Below are 20,102 nucleotides of genomic sequence, written 5' to 3' on the forward strand. Positions count from 1 at the left end.
AGGTTGAGCACCTGCGTGATGCGCCAACGGCTCGATTGCTTGATGTGACTAGACAGGCAATTAACTCGAATCATTCGGACTCCCCCAGCCAATCGCACCATTTCCCATTTCTCACTCGGGTTACCTTACTATGTACACCACATTGTTGACCAACAGCAGTATTGTCCTTGTCAGCCTGAAAAGCACGCCCGTCCAAATCCCACCACATTATTTTGGATATGAAATATTGGACGTTCCTGGGTGTCCTGATGCCATAAACAAGGTGTGCCATTGCTTGCAGTCGCCATTGTCAGGTATGCCACTGATTTTGGCGGAGGAGGCGTAACGTAACGTCCTTTGTCCAGACGTAGGAAAGTCGGGCCGTGCTATCGATATATAACATGGGTGATTCTCTGGCAATGGTATCCTCACCCCCCTGCTCCTCGTCTAACCAGTAGTACGAATGGCATACGCGACACCCCAGTTCACCCTTTTTGCGAAGCCGGCTGTTAGGCGCCGCGTCGCTCGTAACAAGTTGTTACCCTCTCCACCTGTCTTGCATAGTTTCTCGGCGACACCCCCCACATCCTGCGCATCGTTAACTCCCGAGTACGATGGTCCTCCGTCTCCTACATCTACTTGGGTTGGCAGTGACGATTCTCATGAACGAATTGCCGCCAGGCGCAACAAGTCGTTACCTTCTCCGCCCGTCTTGCACAGTTTCTCATCGAGTCCCCCTACATCCTGCGCGTCGTTGACTCCCGACTCTGAGTACGCGGAGTACCGCGACGTCGATGGTCCTCCTTCTCCTACATCTACTTTGGTCGGTAGTGACGACTCTCATAAGCGAGGTTATTTCAAGGACAAATTGGTTCTCGATGGCATGCCTCATCTCATCGCGCTCGCTGACTGGGTTGCGGTGGTTCTAGTCTGCACCGCTACTGGGCAAACCCCTACGGTTCTGCAGACCGTGAGGTGAGTTGACCTTTCGACATCCCTTGCCATGTCTCTCATCGAGGTTGTGGACGTAGTGAACTCTCGTTCTCGGCAACTTACGAAGACCTACATGGCTTCGTCTATGACTTGATCATATCCCAGCATCAAACCCCATTCACCCTATTCCACATCGTTGCCTACGCCACCCTCTACTTTGAAAAAGTGGAACCTCTCACGCTACGCGAGTTGGAAGAGAATCCAAAGAACGTCGAAGCTTTTCGTCAACTGATGTTGATTCTCTTCTTCGTGGCGTTGGATCAGTTTACTGTTGATCCGCTTCCTTTGGAGACTAGGTAAATCATTAATTTGATGTATATCTTATTTTGTTGCTAATGATCTCTTGAATAGAGCTAGGCTTACAGGGCTCACGGTCGACCAGGTTCTCGAGGCGCAAAAGGATGTACTGGAGACACTTGGCTCGTACGTCCAGATGCCTCGGGACGTCTGGAATATATACACCGAGCACTTCAGGGTGTTATGCGCGCAGTCCTGGTTGCCGGTACATAACGATCACGATATACCCGCCATCGTCAACGCTTTCCTCACTTTATCTGACTACGCTTCATCAATCGGTGCTTTGCCCTTGTGCGAAGTCCCCCCGCGGTGGCTCGTTCCATCTATCACCAAGCAAACAGTCCCCCCAATAGCACGCCCCTAGCCCTAATAGTGCCACTAATCTCGCGCCAGTCACTGAGATACCTCCTCCCACAAAATGGAATCCCTGTCAGGATCCAATAGTCCCCACCCCTAGACGACATCGCCTTGCTTCATCGACATACCTACAAGTACCCCCAGCCCCGTCTTACGATGACCATTGTATTCCTGGCTTGAGGAACGAGCTGGATAGAGTTAAGGTTTGCACCCCTTGGGAGGTTCACCAGCCCAAGCCACGGCATGCGTTTCCTATCGATATTGATATGCTCGTGAGGAAGGCCAACGTGTGGATTGAGCGAAAGACGGCGGCAGTACGTCACTATCGGCCCTTTGGGAGGGTCCCTGGTCCGCGTCCGGCACGCGTACCGAGCCCATTCTAGGACGAGAAAGCATGGGGACCGTACCGTTCATGTGCGATATTAATATTTTGGGGGTCGAGGGCGAATTTGAAGCTGAAGCTTGGTCAGAGATAGATACTAGAACCATAATAATATTCAAGGTAGTACTAATAATTCATATATCCGTGACATCGTCTGTCATATATGACAACTGAAAGAGCCCCCAAGAATGCAAGAGCTAGTCTGACTGCAAATGCCAAGATTTTATTGAGAAAGCACAAAGAAATGAAACATCGGTTCCTGCCCGGTTGCCTAAATTAAATAATTTCCTGGGAAAGACTTACCAAGTTTGGGTGAACAGGGCTTCTTGAGTGTCTTCCATCCCTTCTTTCTTATATTCGCTTTGTTCATTTTTTTCTTCTTCCGTCTCAGCTTTCGTGTCCGTGCCTGCTCATGTTGCAGTCGCTGGTCGTTCTGTAACCATTGCTATTCCCGTTGACTCGATGTACGCTATTCACTCGTCTTTTTTGTTGTAACGTCGAGCACTTACACACTTGATTTTGAATGTTTACAGGACCACCTCTCGTGCGCAGCAGCCTCAAGTGAACTTGAAGGAGCGTATTGCCGCTCTTCAACAGCGGAATGTCTCCCAAACACAGAGACCTTCGGTGTACCTTCCTTATCAGCAAACCAGTCTATACCCTCGAGCAGCGGTCTCCGGGATAAAATCGCGAAATTCGAACAGAAAGGAGGGAATTCCTGTACCTAGAGGGAGTTTTGGTTTAGGTGCGCCTCCGACTGCAGAGAATGGGCAGACAAGGAAGAGGGGTGAGTTGTATGGGAACCGCATTCCTTCCGCTGTGCGAGTAGCCAGTGGAAGTAGCGCGCCTCCTATGAGTCGTTCGACGTCGCCTCTCTTCTTTTCTGGAGGAAGAAAAATTTCGCTGTCAGGACTGGATTACGATGACTTTTCGGATACTGCGGATTCACCCAGGGACAGTCAAGCCTTTCGCTCTTTGTCCCCTTCACCTGTTCCAGATGATATACTTGAAAACTCGCGAGCTTTTGGATCCAAATCGCGGAGTACAGTCATTTGCGGCTGCACTTGACATAGCTCGTCGAGCGGAGGCTTCATCTGAGCTCAATGGTAGAGGTGATACGCATTCCCGTGAATGTTCTCTTTCGCCACCCGTGTCTCCCGTACCGGGAACATCGTTTTCTTCACACATGGACACGGACGAGGTCTCGCATGACACACCGGTGATCGTGTCTGACGAAAAATCTGACGGGTCTTCGTCTCCAACACCCTCTCAAGAGTATACGCCGTTGGCAGTCCAGGAGGATGAACCTTGTGTCACGGATCTCACCTTCAGACATCGCTGACGATTCGGCGGCCTTGTTGGATTTGACTTTGGACAATAACGAGACAGATGTCGTAAGTTTGTGAACCATTTATGACTGAGAATTTCATTAATGATGTATTACAGAACATAGATATAAATACCACTGTCGGCAGCATGGACTCCGCAGATTTGGCAGACATTTCTGTACAGAGTGAAGACCCTCCGATGAACGAACCTGATTCACCGACGCCTCTTGCAGCACTCGTTGAGGTCGAGCGGTCACAATCTCCAGCACCCTTACCTACTTCTCCATCGCCGCCGCCACCACCAGTCATATGTGTCATTGATGATGTTGGAGCTCATACAGAAGTCGCATCCGATCTAGCAACCGCTACAAATGAAGAAGACTCGTCCATTGATGTCAGCATTAATGCGTCGCCCGGCGTCACCTCGATCGCAACCTCCGAACTTGACCATTCTGGCGCTAGTGATTTAATACTCTATGAACGGGTGTCTGTTGAGGTATCAAATCTACCTCAATACCAGCTTTTACGGACGCCAGATGATACAGCTGCGGTTGAGCAGCACCGAGCCCGTACTTCACCGGAATCGCCACGTCCGAGCAGTGTTGCTATGGCCAGCCGTTCAGCCGAGTCCATTCTAGCCTCAGTTGAATTCCTGGAAGCTGAGAACGCTTATGTCGAGAGGGACCATACGGAGCTGACTCCAATACCGGATTCTCCATTTGTTATAAACTCATATGATGGCGAGTCCACGCCTGTTCCATCACAGCCGTCGTCTCCAGCTCGTGAATCTTTCTCACCTCCCACACCCTCGACCCCATTGCCTCGTCCCGTAAGCATGATAGAGACCAGCCCCAGTCACGTCACTACCACTCATCGCAAGACCAGTAGCGGCAACCAAGCTCCGCCAATCCCACCTTTTGAATCCTCGCCTTACCCCACCGAAACCGAATTTGGCGAACTAACACTTCACAATACTACGCGTTCGTTTTCGCGTCCTCACACTTTTGCTTCACACTATGCCGAATCGGAGCCAGTAACATCTGGAGATCCGTCATTTTCGGCCGTTGTGCATGGTAGAGTGAGGGAAGTGGCGACGTTGCCTTCGAGGTCCCTTTATCCGCCGTCTACACCACAGATGAACAGGGTCAAACGCGCCATGAACGTGGAACCTCCTCCCACTCCTGGATCTAGTGAACTGGCACTGCTGCTTAAGGACGCTGCTCTTCTGGAACGCTCACTGATGAATGGGGAGCTGCCAAGTGAGGTAGGCTATGCGGACAAGAACAGATCTGTTCCCACTCCCGAAAATCCTCACCGGCATCTACAAGAGGCAAAGGCGGCTGAAGCCCGGTTACCCCGTGTTGTTGGCAAAGACGAGCCAAGGCGAAAACGTAGCTTTCGGATGCCGCAGGCTCTTTCTCGAAACAAGACCAAGCCTCGAGAGGATGCTAGCAAGGTTTCCCAGGACTTGGTACACGGCAAAAGGGCAGTGGTGAGGTCACCCCTTGGAATGGGCCCAGGTCCCGAGTCCGATCAGACTTGTTCGTACCTCAGGCCACATCCGACATGGATCTGGTAGCGTCTTAGAGACAACACCAGAGGATGATCGGCCCCCGACGCCGCCGCCAAAATCGCCACGCTCCAAATACCTTGCCAGCTTCAGAAGGCTAAGCTAGCGCATCTCGTGCTTCGACATTTCATGGTCCGTCGCGTCACAGCGTCTCTTCTGAGATTTCATCCGATGATTCGCTTCCTGTCGTCACTCCTCCTGATAATAGCCCGGACTTGGTTGATTCGGGGACCGTAAGACCTGGGACTGGGATTGGCATAGGATTTAGGGCTTCCGCACCGAGTGGTATAGCGTGGCCTTCATTATCGAAGAAAAATGGTAGTGTCAATAGGGCGTCGTCCTTTGCAGAGAAGATGTGGCGTCGAGGGAGAACTAAGTCAACTATTAGTATCGCTAGTACGACCGACAGTGACGGTGAGTTTCTTGGTACTGCTATATTTATTCCTTGGTCTTAATAAGTCATTCTAGATCGTGGCACATTGGGTACTATCAAGAGTGTGCTTCCTCGATTGAATCGCAAACCCTCTGCGCCTGCAATCTCAAAGGCACACACGGGTGCCGCACAATCTTCGTCCTCCCCGGATAACATCATAATACCTCCCGTGAGGTCTCAATCCCTACGCTCGCTTCATCAGGCATTCTCAAAGACCACCTCTACCCCCACCTGGCACCATGCCTCCACTACCACATGCATACCTAGATTCTCTCGCTCTCCCAGGCTCACCTCAGCAATCAAAATTCGATCACACCTTGGGCTCACATCAGGCGAGCCATAATACCTCTCCGCGCCCTGTTTCATGGGCGACGGTATCCTCAACACCGTCCACTCTTGATAGAGAACTTTTTGACGCATTCCCTTCGGTACCCCAGACCCTACCCTCTCATTTACCCCCCGGCTACTCGATGGGGCTTTCAGTACCAGAATCGGAAGGCGGCTGGAAAACGCCTACCCAAACCCAAACCCAAATTAATCCTTATCCAATCCCCGAAGGATCTCTCGATCGGTCGAGTACGATTCGTAGACCTCGGACGTCAACAGAGACCTGCAGGCAGATATCTACGGTACCCTAGCCTAGCCCCCGGGATTAGTTACCCCCCCCCCCCAATGATATCATCATTTAGTCGCATTTTTCACATATTACTCTCTTTCGTTGCTATTTCCGGTTGCTCTCGATTAATTTACCACTGTAACATATTCATATTTTTGGAAGTCAATGCAAGGAGGATCGGAAGGAATCAGATCGGAGAATGTCAATGCTTTTATTTCGTCTTCAACAGTACCGGATGGCTGTATTATCCAATAAAAGTGGTCTGATAGCTGACAGGCGTCTTGAAAAATTCATTTGGATTGGTGCGAGAAGGCTGTCCTAGTATATGGGTATACTGCGTTTCAGAGTTAAGGAATATAACCCAAGCACTTCAAAAGATTTTGTTATCATTTGATCTTGATCACTATTTTAGAATGACTGTTCTCAGAGTGGACGAAGTTTTGACTAGGATAGTATCTATCACAGAGCAAGTCGACAACGAAGCAAAAGCAAAACACGACGAACGAGCAAAGAAAGCAGCTATAAGGAGTATCATGGATCCAATATTCTAACAAAGGTAACAAGAGGTAGTTCAATTATCACTGTCTTCAACATCGCCGGGCCCAATGCCCTTGGATAGCCAATACGATTGCTTGCGGTTGCGTTCCTCGGTATCGGCTTTGCGTATCGATTCTTTATCGACAGGGCGGTTCGAGGAGTCACTGGCGTATTCATCCTCTTCTTCCGCAAGGCTATCCTCGTCTGTTGTAAAGGGCCCCCGGAAATCAGCCGAGGTTCCCTTGCGTCTGCGTTTCTTCGGCGGCTCCTTCCCGATGTTATATCTCCCTCCATCAGACTCGTCCTCATCTCGCCGACGTTTCTTGCTCTCCCTCTCATGTTCCGAGTCCGTACCCAGTTCCATGTCCATCTCGTGCTTATTTTTCGACGAATCACCGTCATTCTTGATTCCGTTTGACTCGGAGCGTCCATAGAACACTTGGGGAAGTGGTTTCTGTCCAACCATTCTGTGTAAATCCCCAGAATCGTATACTTCCTGTACCACTTTTCTATGATTTATAGTCTATGAAACTGATAAATCAAGGATTAATTTAAGATGGAAAATAGGAACGTACCTCCTGCGTTATGCTCAGGATAGCTGACAAGACGCTCAGATCCGCCGGATCATACCTATCCCGCAAGTGCACCGCGTTTCCTGATCGTCGAGAGTTGATGATGCCAGCCTTTAGGTACGCAGCAGAGGCCAGGATGTTGAAAGCGCCGGCAAAGGTTGTCTTGACTTTATGGAAAGCGAACGAACCGGTCGATATATCATTGGCTGTGACGATGGTGAGTCCCGAATGTCCAGTGTTAATTAGTGTTCATGCACGTACAAGGGTCGGCAGGATCTTCAATGGACAGGAGCAGTCCTTTCGAATCATTGTACCATCCCCTCTGCCTTTTATTATAATACGTCCCACCGTCCCTCACCGAGATCCCGACATCATTGAAGTTGAAATAGCACCCATATAACTCGAAAAACTCCATGACCAAAACGCCCATGTTGGCGTCGACGTCGATTTCTCCTCTTCGAATCTTGGGGTGCATCTGCAAGAAGCTGACAACCAAACAGACGATGGCGTAGCTGCCCAGTCCGCCTGTATACACTTCGTTCATGCCTCGTTGTGCAAGGAACATCTTCGTGATGAGTACGAGACCGCGCAGTGCCATGCAATCCCGTCCATGCATGTCGCGTAGGAAGCCATTGATGATATCTACGCCGACTAGACCGTTGCCTTGATTTATACTAATATCAACGTGGAACATGCCAAGCTTCGTGACGAATTTGACAATAGGGACGCGCGCCTTGGCGATGATGCTAACTCGGTCAGTTATATTGGCTCGTTTCAGGGTTGCAGCGAGAGAGTGAAGGACGGCAACTTTGTTGCTATATGCCATGGAATCGGAGAGAATAACGAGGTCAATGTCCCTAATAGAGCGTCAATCATGAAGCTTGTAGCGGAAAGGAAAGACAGACCCAGTGGGTAGATACAGCTTGGTCGCGTAGCTTCCGAAGGGAAGAACTTGGGCGTCTCTAAACGATGCAGCGACTGCTTGTTTGATATGTGCCACAACAAGGCCACGGATCTCGTCTTCTACTGGTGTCGGTGATATCCATTTGGTGAATGCCTCTACTTCTCGTTGCAAACTAATTGAAAGTGAGAACGCGTCGTGGAAAACAGACGATGCACATACACTTCAGCGACATTGATACAACTATCCAGGTCCACGTTCTCGAGCCACGGGACCTTGTCTACCTTTTTGGTTCTGTAATCCGGTTCATATTTTGCTTTTTCTCGACGTCTACGATCCGAATACGTCTCTCTTTCTCGACTGCGTCGCCTTTCCTTGCCGCGGTCCCACTTCTCGTTCAGGTGGAGAACGGTCTCTTTCTGTAGCGCGAGCTTGAGGTGGGTAATGAAGGTGAAGAACGCGAAACATACTTTTACTCTTGCTCTCTCGCCTGTCGTCGGTATCATCGTCGCGCCTTCGTCTGCTATCACGGTCTCTGTCATCTCTTCGGCCTATCTCTTTCATCAGAACGAGGCGTTGATCCATCGTCACGTTCCTTCCCCTTTTTTACTGCTCTTCTTTTCACTGCTATCCCCCACATCCGAATCGTCGAACGCAACAAAATCTGCACCGGCACCGAGCTCCTTGGAGACGGTTTTGTCGTCAGAATCGTCGATGATAATGACTTCTCGCGCCCCTTTTAGACCATTATCTGTCTTTGCTTTCCTCTTTCCCTTCCTGTCACTTCTCGGTTCTCGTGGGGCGTCTGGGATTGGTACTGAGGAGGATGAAGCGATTTTTTCCGCTGGCAAGACGCTATCATTACGCGGTGGACGTCTGGGATTAGGAACTCTATCTCTTTTGATTTTTGGTCGGCTTTTGGTGACAGTAGGTGCAGGTGCAGGCGACGCAGCGGGACCATCAGCTGTGGGCGTGTTGGTTCCAGAACTTTTTTTCTTGCGTTTCAAGGCAGGTGAAGGTGAAGCAGAGTGACCCTCTCCTTCCATGGTCGTGTTGAGGTTCGTATCGACTCTCGTCGAGATGGAGGAGGTGAAAAGTCGGTCTGGGTCGTGGAAAGCTTTTGCCGCCCGGGAGTCGGCCCGAGAGCTGCAGAATCAACAGTTGGGTTAGGGTTTCCAGCTAGCCCTGAACGTCCATGCGATGAATCGTATTTCCTTCTTCGTCTCACAATACAGATACGCCAGAGGTACAAACAAGTATTGTAAGTATTTCTTGGTGTAACTAATTATTTGGTTAATCTTTTACTAGTTCCTCCAAAGCAGTTTTCGATCTCTTTTTCAAAGGAAGGTTCCGTTGAAAACTTGAAAGACCAAGACCTTGCTGAAAGCAAAGTGGTGTAAGCATTCATCCATGCCATCAATAACATCGTTGCTAAATGCAATATTTATACAGGGACTTTTTTATCGACAAGAACCGTAAGACCACCGAGGCTGTCCCCAGACGTACTGGCCAGATTCTTTGGCGAAACAACTGGATTGGTAGAAGCCGTAGACCATCACCATGAATTTCGGCCAGGCTCCAAATTAGAGCAGCTTCCTGTTGAGGTGAACAGCTAACTGTCCTTTGACTTTCGCTTGTACTAATGAGAGGAAAGCTTCTTTATGAGGTACAACTATTCGCTCTTTCGGACAGTCTGCCACACACCTCTCGCCTGCTTTACGATACCTTCAACGCCTCCCCAAACTCTTTCCGTGCCCAATACATATTAGGCCGTGTCTTACGCTTCTCACCTTCCTGGCCTCCAAACCTCTACTCCAGAGTTATCCGATACCGACTATGCTCCTCACAAGTGCTCGACATAATCTGCGATCGCTGTGCTGATGCCACTGGCCTCTCCGAAACCGCGGAAATCCCCCGACATCTTTTCCAACACCTCCTTAGGCTGAAAAAGCCTTCAAGCCAATGGACCGATACAGACCATCCACTACCCTACCTCCGACATCTGCATGAAAAGGTGCCGAATCTGAATCTAAACTCGCACGGTGGCTATGCCCTGGCGATGGCCGTACATGGAGGATTTGTACAACTTATTCAATACCTCCTTGCATTAGGGGCAGATCCCCGAAGGAAAAACGGCCTATCAGTTTTGATTGCCGTTCGAAACAGGAACCTCCCTATTGTCCGGCTGCTTGTGGAACCAGGCTACGGGGTAAAAGTCAGTGGTCCAAAAAAGCGAAAGGTTGCCGACAGGATACAGTGCGAGCGATACCCGGAACTTTGAAAGCCGCTGTGAAATGTGACTGCGAGGGATATCGTGGATTACTTGCGTCAAAAGGGCTGTGTACCGGATATGGAGACACTCGGATTAATGCATAGTTCTTATTAACACAGTTAGGCTGTTACGGGGGTCCCTTTCACCGTCGGTGTACACAGGTGGTTTTTGTCATGAAACTATCTTTCATGCATACGGCTTTGAACGATACCCTGGTCAAAAAAACGACTGATCTGTACAGTACAGGAAGCGATGTCCTTACAGGTATGTAGCATACTATTCTTGATCAGTGGGAACAGCGACTCGTCTCATTGCAGTAAAATAACCAGATCCAGGTTCGATACTTTCTCCTCACTGTCTCGTCAGACACCACAGCCGCATAGAGCGTAAGACGGCAAAACACAGGACACATCGTCGCAATCTTCTCCACATCCTGTCCACAAGAACCTCTAAAAACGACTCGTTGCTTGGCGTCCATTGTATACTCTCGTCTTCTTCTTCCTCGTCTCCCTTTATGCGAATGATATGAACGCACATCAGCCCTCTAGCAGCCCTCGGGATAGTGTCAAAGTCCATGTTGAGCACTAGGCTACGTTTCACTTCCACCCGCGTCATCATCTCATCCCGTATTCTCCGGTATTCGTCGCTTTGGCGCCATAAATCCCGTTCCTCCGCACTGTGCCATCCAGTTATCAGGTGCATGACACCTGGAAGCCTGACGTCGGACATAGAATGTCAGAGGGTACGCAGAATACGACGGCTGGAGGCTACACCAGAACGCGTAGGTCCGGGAGAGAGATTCGAAGTTGTTTGGGGGTACATGGTAGAGTGTTGTAAGTTCGGTCAAAGGCATGCTTGTAGGGGGACGCCGACGTTAGATGGGATCGTCCCAACTTCTTTGTCTATTAGAGGCAGTACAGGTTTTTCTTCCGGGAATCCTTGAAAACAGTGATGTCATTAACCTCGGAGTGACAACCGAGCGTATATGAAGTGACCTATACAAATGTCTGTTCCCGAGATTTCTTGATTGCCCGGTGTGGAACGGGTTCCGGATGCTGTCCACAACTTATAGTGCAATTGGTGGGGGTATACCGGCGTTCAAGAAGTCTGATATTGGATGGAGCGAAACAGACGGAAACAGATGCCAGTATCAGAAAGAATGCACGCCACGAAAGCATATTATCAAGATCGGAGTGAGTTGTATATCACCGAGATTGCTTTACAAGCATCATCTTTAAGCCATTTTGTTTGTCGGTCAGCATAAGCAGCCTTATGGAAACATCGTTAACTTACGGAAAGGAACTCCGAATACGGATGGATGACATTACTTATGAGTAACGCCTTATGATACAGGACATATGTATGGTGCCTTCAAGGTCTTGTTCTTGTTGGTGCCCGACCAGTGCCACGTCATGCAGGTGCCGAAAGCTCCCACAAGTGTAACTCTGTGGAAAATTAAACCAAAATCGCTCTCGAGCTTGGGCCTGAAGGTCTTAGAAATCGTATGACGTGCAGTTCTTGCAAGTGGACGAGGCTTCCAGAGCTTCAGTCACTGCTTTTGAGCCCTACCCGTCGTAGCACCCGAGCAGAAGTTCGGCGTAGTACGCATCTCCGCGAAACAACCCGCCTCTCATGACACAGATTCAATGTGAAAGTTTCGAACGAAAGTTTATCCACAAACCGGCTGCGGACATGCAAATTCTGGGCAAGTATCAAGGAGGGCAGAATGAACGGGACTGTAGATCTAGAGTCGACAAAAGTGACGCGTAGATCATAGCCCACGCCCCGGGCCGATTGCCTTCGTCATCGCCATGCCGGGAAGAAACGCAATAGTGAGCCATGAAAACAACCGCAAGGAAAACTACGAAACTCAAGGCAAACTGTCGTCATTATTGGATTTACCTCTGGACATGCTTCTCGAGGTGCGTATCAGGGACATCTATGCCGCCTGGTTTCCTGTAGCGTCCGAAGGGACAAACGATTCATCATTTTACGCATAGGACGTAGTGTGATGACCTATCATCGTTGCATTTTCCCGGATCGTGAATCATACTCGGAAGCTCTGACATATCTCTACAACGGCAGTGTGATTTCAACGGAAAGGGATCTAATCACATCCCGGTGGTATTCTGTTGTATGAAGGCGTCCCCTTGCTCCTAGTGCTGAATCACAAAACCAAAGATCCGGAGTCCCAGTATTGTCTCCTGTCGACACGACTCCTTCTGCTACGTAGTGAAGTCTTGTGCCATAAATATGGAATCGACATTGATTAAGCGTGTCGGCCATTCGCGAGCGGGGCTGGTAGATTCAGCTTCGTGCCTAAGGCTAGAAGCGGAAAACCTGAGATTCATCACGCGCCATTGAGATATCCTGGCGTCTAGTCAGACAAGTCCATGTCAACTTCATCACATTCGTCGTGAGCATTTGAAGCGGGTGAAGGCGGAGGAAGAGCAGGAGGCAATGGAGGTGGACTGCATGGCGGTGGGGGTGGGGGGCCCGATGTTGGCGGTGGAGGCAGGAGGAACAGGGTACGAGGGAGCCGATGGGTTGATTATACGTTCCCAGAGGGCACGACGCTCATCCGTGTACGTAGAGCTGCCTTCAAATTGAATGGGGGGAAAGGCTATTCCGGTATAGATGGGTAAGAGCTCGGACGAGAATTGGGTATTAGGGGTACTCAGCCCACCGTCGTCCGCTCAGAAGGCAGGGAGGTAACGTTATTTGATGATAATGTTTTCATGGCTACTGTCAGTTGGCGACTTGCACGGAATCCAAGTTGTCAAAACTCAGATATTGCGAGGGGCTGCCCAGGATATCTTCACCCAATACGACGGAAAGATCTTGCTCATCATGACTGCCGGAGTACTTCGTCCATTATCCTCTGTCTGACCAGAGCTTGGGGATCCGTAACACCAACCCAGCCTCTGGGATAGCCCCAGATCGCGATATTCTCTAGCCAATCGCCCTCCCCAGGCACAATAGCTTCCCTCAACAGCTGCCCTCTCACTTCCCCCGGTTTGAAAAGTCCCAGCCAGTCCAGTCTCTGCTGGCGCCACGCTTCCGTTTGGTGCAACCGTCGAAAGTCAGCCGGCCCCGTGGGCTCTTGGAGTAACTCAAATAGCTGGCGCGACAATGATATCAGATTGCGATCCCTAGGTTCAGGGCACGAAGAGACGGAATGGTCTGGAGAACCACAGTTGAAGCAACGGTGTGTATTCGAATTTGAGGGGACGGAGTCATCGTCGTTAGTCTCCTCGTATCCTAGAATCTCCCGACTGTGTCGTACGTAGATGCCACTAGGCTCCCAAGCCGCCGTCGCGAAAACATCGCTGAAGAACAGGTGCGATGATGGAGCCTGGCTCAAGTCTCCGGCTCCCCCTTGTCCCAGACTTCCAGAGCCTGAGTGACTGTGCTCGAATCCCATCGACCCTTGGCTATCTCCTTCCCGTCCAGATGAAGTGCTGGAATCCAGTAAACATATTTGCGTTTCCACTTCTCCTGCCCCGGTTCCTGGATATTGACAATTTCCAGCTGAAATTGGCGCTACGGGAGAATCAAAAGTCAGCAACGCGCCTGACATTGAACGAGGTACATACCGACTGCCTGACTTTGGCCAATTCGGATTTCGCTGTCTGTGATAGATTCCGTTGAGTTCATCATTTAGAGATAATGAAATAAACGGCAGACATCACACAGAGAGCAATTGGGACCGGAGAAGAGCGTAAATCGTGGAATGCGAGGGAGTCGACTTGCCATGGAAGAAAAGGCAGATTTTGAACTCAGCTGAGGGTGGAGGGTCAGCCGAGCTTCAGCCGTACTTGGTCAAGGACTCATTTTGTGTAATACTAGTAGGTACGGATAATACTTTGCAGAACTACTAGCCTGGATTCTAATTATCACAGCGTTGGCATCTACCTTCAGCCTTCTTTCATCCGAGTCAACGTTAATCCCGACATTTGTTCAAGCTAAACACCAGCGGCACTTATTCTTCGGGTAGCAAAACCTTTCGTTTGTATTTTCCCTGGTCTCTGAGCCACTGAAGATAACTATGAGGTGACAGTTACAGTAAAATACATCGGAGTCACTTACTCTTCTGTACTGACGAAGGGACCCGATGCGTTCACCTAGAAAACAATGAACATCGTAGAAGACGGTATTTCGGAGGAGGATTACCATAATAATCTGGTACCGGGCTAGTTGGGCTTTGCAGACTGGCGTCGACTCTGTTTTTGGCTATCCGCTGATAAAATTCGCGATCCCGAGCATCCATAAGTTTGGCGCTACGACGATAGATGATACGCCACAGCGAGGACCCCAGTGTGGGACCGACGATGTACCCCACACCTACTTAACGTGAGCTGTCTGTTTACAGAAAAAGATGAACACCGTACCCATACACGCGGCGGTACATGCGCCATAGAATATGAAAGGATCGATGCCCTAAAACTACATGAGAATCTGGTATCTGAAAAGACTTGTCCATTACGCACCCAGATTGGCTTCATAGGGTCCGTGTCCAACGATCCAAAGTAAGCTGCCCCACCGAAAAGACCCAGAGCGCAAGAAGGGAATGGTCATGGCCTGTATCCCAACGTTCAGAAAATAATTTACACGAGGAAAAAAAGATACCCACCGTCTGCCATTTATGCCTACTGCCCCGCAGCGCAAGGTATTCCGCCCAATTAAGAGTCTTTGCTTCGCTCAAAGTTGTCTGACATCGCGAAAACATTGGTCGAGACGTCGCTTGAATCCTTGCAGAGGATGTCCGAAAAGAGGGGGCGAACATTCGCGTACACCGGTCCATGTTAAAAACGCGTAGGATCAACAGTAGAAGGTGGTGGTAAGAGGCCGGGAAGGGCAATTTTGAACAGCGACGCACAGACCATATTGCCGGTCCATTTTGCCGAATTGAGTGTCTAATTCCCACGGTATATTTGAGTCGGGTACCGGGCCGGTACGGCTGTAGCCTTGTATTGCCATCGACTTCCACGTCCTGGCTGTGACTCCTTACATGGTCTTTTAATCTACTGTCTACCTTAGTTTTATAAACTACGCCTGCTTACTTCTTATTATATTCCAAGTAATATGAGCAAGGTGCGTGCGATTTTCTGCAGCGAACACTCTTCAATTTTTTACCAGATGCCCTGCACGAAGTGTTCTGGTCAATCCCAAAGCACGTCCGTTTCTTCCCCCTGGTCTCTCGAAAACTTCTTTCCAACTGGAACGGTATCATTTTCGCTGACATCCGACGTTGCCTGCGACCATACACTCTCCGAAGATGGCTGGCATTACTTCCGAAGCGATATTGTGCTCTCACATCTCCAAGCCTCCGCCCGAGACGACATACTCTTGTCGGGAAATAGAATTTCTCATGAAACACCGATTCGTCGCTGCGACATACCATCAAAGTCTCCCGTCGGTGTTGGTCGTGAGGATCTACATTATTCCATATGACCTCCCCGGCGTCCAGGGCCAGCTTCGGATTCGAAAACAGCCTGTTCTTAATCGTGCCCGGCGTTCGTTAAGACTTCTACTTAGCGTTGTGGAGCAAAGTGCGATGGCGTGGGATGGAAGTGCATCTGAGGGAGTGCCATTGTTTTCAACCGCTTCTGTACGTTCGGTTTTCATGGACGCAGGGACTTCGCGGGCGAAACAATACATTCCAACTGGTTTTATTTATGTGTGCCTTCTACGGTCTCGATCTAAAGCGGTATAAAACGAGATGAAAATGGCGCCAGTTCTTACACGGGCCGGCGCATTCTTCATCTCGTTCTATTGACCGTTTTTGCGAAGACATGGAAAGGAATACTTCAGTCAAACCTGTCAAACACCCGTTTCCTCTTGTCAACGCGCACCAGTCCCTGTGGTAGTTTCTTTAGGACATGACATACGTTAACTGTATCTCTAGGACTCCCGTACTCTAGCCGAAATCTATGGAGAACTTCCATCGCCCAGCGTTTGCGAAAATCCGACGAACAATCATGGTCAATAAACTCCTCGACTCTTCCGACGATCTTCAAGGCCTCGGGATAAGAAGCACGCTGTTATACATACCAGCGACGCTCAGTGGCGACGATGTTGCAGAAGGAGACTATGGAGAAAGACGTGCCGGATCCCCTTTACGTTCGCGTTCTTGCCTTGAACAAGGAGGCCTTTCTATCTGCAACCAGGTACAATGGAAATCTTGCGAGAGAGGCCAATGGTTGCGCCCAACCGTGGCGGCGTACTGTGCGAGGAACTCGGTAAGTTTCTCCCACTGTACCTCCAAGCACCTGACTAACTCAAATTCTAGGCACCGGAAAAACTGTGATGACCCTCACCCTCATCATGGCAACTTTGCATCAGCTATCAGCTCCAGAAGAATCAATCATTGATGTGCGCCCAGTCCTGACTCCACTATCACTTCGATATTTTCCATCAGCGGAGATGTCGGCGGCGCGAAACCGTCTCATGCGCTCCCGTCGTCAAAAATCAACTAATGTTCCCGCTCTTGGCGTTCCATCTCTCCCTGAATTGCTGTTGCATCAAATGTGTACCAAGCCAGACGAGACTATCTGGGAGCATAGGATTAGGCCGGACTCGGAGAAGGATGCTATGCTTCAGATTTTCGAGCAACACCAATTTCGGGCTCTTTTCCAGAGCAACATACCAGTTTTACCATCATTACGATACAGAGCCCATCGACAATGAACGTTTTCAGCGTCGTAAGGGTACTGCGGGGCCTCGTACCATGTATCTGACCTCTGCGAACCTTGATCGTCGGTACCTTCTAATCTCATCAGCCAATGGGATCGGAGAAGTACACAAGCATTGCGAGCGTGAGCTTAGAGTCCTCATCCTTCGGTCGCGCTTCGAAAATACCGGAACGCGAAGGCACTGGCATCGGACTACGACGTGAGCAAATTTCTAACGCTATTTTGTTCTTTGCCTGACGAGCCGATCCTTTGTGCAGATCATTCTTATGACCTATTCTCGTATGCTTGTCATCGCTTTCTGATAGTACCGAGACGCTGATCCTATTTTCCAGGGTTCACTGCGGAGAATCTCGCGAAAGATGTATCAAAGCTACACTCATGGAAAATCTGCAAATGTGATGAATTCCCAGGAACTAGGATACCAAACTGTAGCTGCGAGATCCCAAACGTCTCCCCGCTTTTACAAATTAGATGGAAGCGTCTCGTTATCGATGAAGGGCACGTCTCAGCATCCATGTCCACCACCCTGACGCCGTTCACAAAGCTCCTGAGCATCGAACATCGCTGGATCGTCACCGGGACTCCAACTACGAATCTTCTAGGACTCAATTTCGGCGCAAAGACGGACGACATACAGGAGCAGGATGATGATGAAGGAGACGCGGAATTTTGGGAACTTTTCAAAGATCCAGAGGGATCCGCTTCTCAATCGCGTGAAGTTACACCTCCTACGATGAAGCAAGCCAGGATATGGAACAAGTACGATCGGGAGGACCTCCGGAAACTGGGGAATATGATAACGCATTTCGTCGGTGTTCCTCAATTCCTGGCCGATTCACAGCTTATGAGAACTCACGTCACCTGAGCCTCTCATGGATCCGGATGGACCTCGGCCCGGTGCGATTGAAGTTTTGACGCAAGTTATGAGTATGGTGATGGTACGACATAGGTGGGTTGGCTTTCTTGAGGCGTGCTTGATTTATGGGATTTCTTCTGTAGGGTTGAAGACGTCGAGGCTGATGTTGTCCTGCCCCCCATTAACAAGGAGGCTATCTTTTTGGATCTAGATCCATATGCAGTGCGCTCGTATAATGCTTTGCAGGCGGCCATTGCAATCAACGCTGTGGACTCTGAACGACGAGATCAAGTAAGGTCGTTCATTTTCATTGTTTGATACCTAGGCTCATCTGTGCTCCTAGGACTATTTGTTCCATCCTAAGGTATGTCAGTCAAAGTTGTGGACTGCTCCTTGCCTACCTCCGTTTTTGCAAAGAACTCGGATTTGCTCCAGGAGCTCGTTTCGAATATGACACAGTACGTGGACCTTGGGTTTGTTTTTTGCAGAATATTCACTAGAGAACTCGATACTCAAAAGGATCATGTTCTGGTCTGTTGACGAGCATCTGTACAACGCCGACGAGATCATGACAAGGCCAAAGGTTCACATAGAAACTGCGATCAACCGCAATGCGTCCCAAGAAGATTTGGAGCTGATCACTCAGGCGATAGAGCACATGTAAGTCCAACTGTACTCGTCCGCTTCTTCGAGATTCTTATCGCTATGTCAGCCAGCTAGCAGCGGACGATAAGACATGGAGAAATATCCAAGATCACGTCGAGGTTCCGTATCGACTCCATGATATTCCTGATGATGTCTTCCAGAGATGGACGCGTATACCCGGAGTCCAGAGTCAGGATGGCAGCCATAATACCTTCGCTGGCCTTATGCACCCGGATAGGCTGGTCACGATGAGAAACACCATCTCTCAGCAGCCTCTCATCACGGTAGGACGTATGCTCGAGCTTGGAACCGCCATCGCCGAAAGGGATCACGCTAAGCAGCTCTTGTTCACCGAATCGACAAAGAAAATGGATCTTCGCAAGCGCAAGGCTAGCCGGCTGCATGAGGATGCCAAGAAAGCGGCGTCTCCAGAGAAGTTGAGAGAGATGAAGAAGGAACTGGATGCGGCGCTGTCAAGACTTGAGCGCTTAGAGAAAGAGGATGCTGATCCATTAGACGCGGGTCCTCGAACCCTTCCTGAAGTACCATCAGTACTCCTTTCGCGCTCGCCCTTTCGACATATCCGGATTAAAGATTCGGCGTCAAGTAAACTCAATTACATTATCAACGAGGTAGAAATGTATCAGCGGTCCGTTCGCCGAGCTAACTCGTTTCTCCCTGGCATAGGTGCTTCGATACGCGCAGAATGAGAAATTCTTAATCTTTTCGGATTCGGCTTTGACTTTAGCTCATGTTGCCGACGCTCTCGATCTTTTGCAGGTCAAGTATCTGCGCTTCATGTCTCATGTGCCCACGCAAGTTCGTGAGCAGTTTGTCTTGACGTGAGTTTGGATTTCCTGGCGTGTAGATGTTCGTCGTTGATTTTTGGAATATCCCATAGCTTTGAGACCTCGGAGACGTACCGAGTATTCCTCATGGAATTGAAGCATGGAGCTCGTGGGCTGTACGTGCATCTTATCATCTGCTGTGAACTCGAAGTGCTGACACGTTGATATGAAGAAACCTTGTATCCGCGTCGCGAGTCATTTTCTGTGAGCCTGTGTGGCAGCCCGATGTCGAAAGTCAGGCAATCAAACGTGCTCATCGGATTGGACAGACTAAGCATATATCAGGTTTGCATGGGTTTCTTTCGTGGTTAGTCTATGGGCTCAAAGTATTACAGTCAAGACGTTGGCGATTCGTAATACTGCTGAAGAAAATATGGTCAGCCGGCGGAGCGCTTCTTCAAGACTGCACAGATAAACTGCCCAAACTCATTGACGAGAGTGGTATGAGGCACTACATTGCGGTTAGTTGGCTTGCTCTAGTGCATGAATGATCTCTTGACCTTTTGTACAGAATCCGCGGTTCATTACGGAGCGGCCAAAGTTTCTACCGTCTGTGGAGTTTCCTCTGTTCAATATCCCGACACAGGACCCGGCAGGGTTAGATCCCGATGCCGTTATGGTAGGAATGGATCTACGACAGGATACAGTGACGCCACCCGCGTCAATACCAGCAAAAAGGAAGGCCCGGGCATTTAGTCCGCTACCCTCTGAGCCAGTTGAAGGTGTTATTCAGAGTGACATATCTGTCGCTGGTGTGTTTAGGCCTCCTCTCCCGAAAAAGAAAAAGAAAGGCGTGCGATTCGAAGCCAGCTAGTTGTATA

The 20,102-nt window shown here is 49.6% G+C and overlaps 8 protein-coding genes across 8 annotated transcripts; 5 read left to right on the forward strand and 3 right to left on the reverse strand.

Moving 5' to 3' along the window:
• Window positions 1-442: 442 nt before the first annotated feature.
• Window positions 443-1,633, forward strand: EV420DRAFT_1638495 (uncharacterized protein; the record flags this gene model as incomplete). Its single annotated transcript, XM_060476835.1, has 3 exons — window positions 443-954; window positions 1,011-1,268; window positions 1,324-1,633. 3 exons carry the CDS (start codon window positions 443-445, stop codon window positions 1,631-1,633), a joined length of 1,080 nt encoding a protein of 359 aa, XP_060334873.1.
• A 633-nt stretch (window positions 1,634-2,266) lies between these two features.
• EV420DRAFT_1096601 (uncharacterized protein) lies at window positions 2,267-3,193 on the forward strand. The gene is made up of 2 exons (XM_060465805.1): window positions 2,267-2,472; window positions 2,542-3,193. Coding segments are annotated over exons 1-2 (537 nt in total). The 5' UTR covers window positions 2,267-2,470; the 3' UTR covers window positions 3,077-3,193.
• Window positions 3,194-5,220, forward strand: EV420DRAFT_1096602 (uncharacterized protein). The gene is made up of 2 exons (XM_060465806.1): window positions 3,194-3,402; window positions 3,455-5,220. The coding sequence occupies exons 1-2, from the start codon at window positions 3,310-3,312 to the stop codon at window positions 4,913-4,915; spliced, it is 1,554 nt and encodes a 517-aa protein (XP_060334875.1). The 5' UTR covers window positions 3,194-3,309; the 3' UTR covers window positions 4,916-5,220.
• A 1,085-nt stretch (window positions 5,221-6,305) lies between these two features.
• EV420DRAFT_1096733 (uncharacterized protein) lies at window positions 6,306-8,605 on the reverse strand. Its single transcript, XM_060465807.1, has 6 exons — window positions 8,436-8,605; window positions 8,188-8,384; window positions 7,970-8,140; window positions 7,326-7,921; window positions 7,068-7,270; window positions 6,306-7,015 (listed from the first exon to the last, which is right to left on the reverse strand). The coding sequence occupies exons 1-6, from the start codon at window positions 8,505-8,507 to the stop codon at window positions 6,527-6,529; spliced, it is 1,728 nt and encodes a 575-aa protein (XP_060334876.1). The 5' UTR covers window positions 8,508-8,605; the 3' UTR covers window positions 6,306-6,526.
• Window positions 8,606-9,607: 1,002 nt separating this feature from the next.
• EV420DRAFT_1618584 (uncharacterized protein) lies at window positions 9,608-10,351 on the forward strand (the record flags this gene model as incomplete). The annotated part of the gene is made up of 2 exons (XM_060475360.1): window positions 9,608-10,221; window positions 10,273-10,351. The coding sequence occupies 2 exons, from the start codon at window positions 9,608-9,610 to the stop codon at window positions 10,349-10,351; spliced, it is 693 nt and encodes a 230-aa protein (XP_060334877.1).
• Window positions 10,352-12,998: 2,647 nt separating this feature from the next.
• EV420DRAFT_1096781 (uncharacterized protein) lies at window positions 12,999-14,063 on the reverse strand. The gene is made up of 2 exons (XM_060465808.1): window positions 13,838-14,063; window positions 12,999-13,780 (listed from the first exon to the last, which is right to left on the reverse strand). The coding sequence occupies exon 2, from the start codon at window positions 13,659-13,661 to the stop codon at window positions 13,086-13,088; it is 576 nt and encodes a 191-aa protein (XP_060334878.1). The 5' UTR covers window positions 13,662-13,780; window positions 13,838-14,063; the 3' UTR covers window positions 12,999-13,085.
• A 134-nt stretch (window positions 14,064-14,197) lies between these two features.
• Window positions 14,198-14,793, reverse strand: EV420DRAFT_1264377 (mitochondrial import protein Pam17-domain-containing protein; the record flags this gene model as incomplete). The annotated part of the gene is made up of 4 exons (XM_060467221.1): window positions 14,198-14,361; window positions 14,411-14,584; window positions 14,629-14,677; window positions 14,728-14,793. Coding segments are annotated over 4 exons (453 nt in total), but the record flags the coding sequence as incomplete, so codon positions are not given.
• Window positions 14,794-15,608: 815 nt separating this feature from the next.
• On the forward strand, window positions 15,609-20,095 carry EV420DRAFT_1618586 (uncharacterized protein; the record flags this gene model as incomplete). Its single annotated transcript, XM_060475361.1, has 19 exons — window positions 15,609-15,848; window positions 16,146-16,221; window positions 16,408-16,479; window positions 16,530-16,767; window positions 16,841-17,066; window positions 17,111-17,131; window positions 17,190-17,211; window positions 17,265-17,744; window positions 17,782-17,881; window positions 17,932-18,079; window positions 18,206-18,246; window positions 18,308-18,448; window positions 18,501-18,552; window positions 18,595-19,065; window positions 19,121-19,275; window positions 19,335-19,397; window positions 19,454-19,566; window positions 19,617-19,657; window positions 19,793-20,095. The coding sequence occupies 19 exons, from the start codon at window positions 15,609-15,611 to the stop codon at window positions 20,093-20,095; spliced, it is 3,003 nt and encodes a 1,000-aa protein (XP_060334880.1).
• Between the last annotated feature and the right edge of the window lie 7 nt (window positions 20,096-20,102).

Source organism: Desarmillaria tabescens (assembly GCF_030435595.1).
Source record: "Desarmillaria tabescens strain CCBAS 213 chromosome Unknown EV420scaffold_7, whole genome shotgun sequence".
Taxonomy (NCBI): Eukaryota; Fungi; Basidiomycota; class Agaricomycetes; order Agaricales; family Physalacriaceae; genus Desarmillaria; species Desarmillaria tabescens.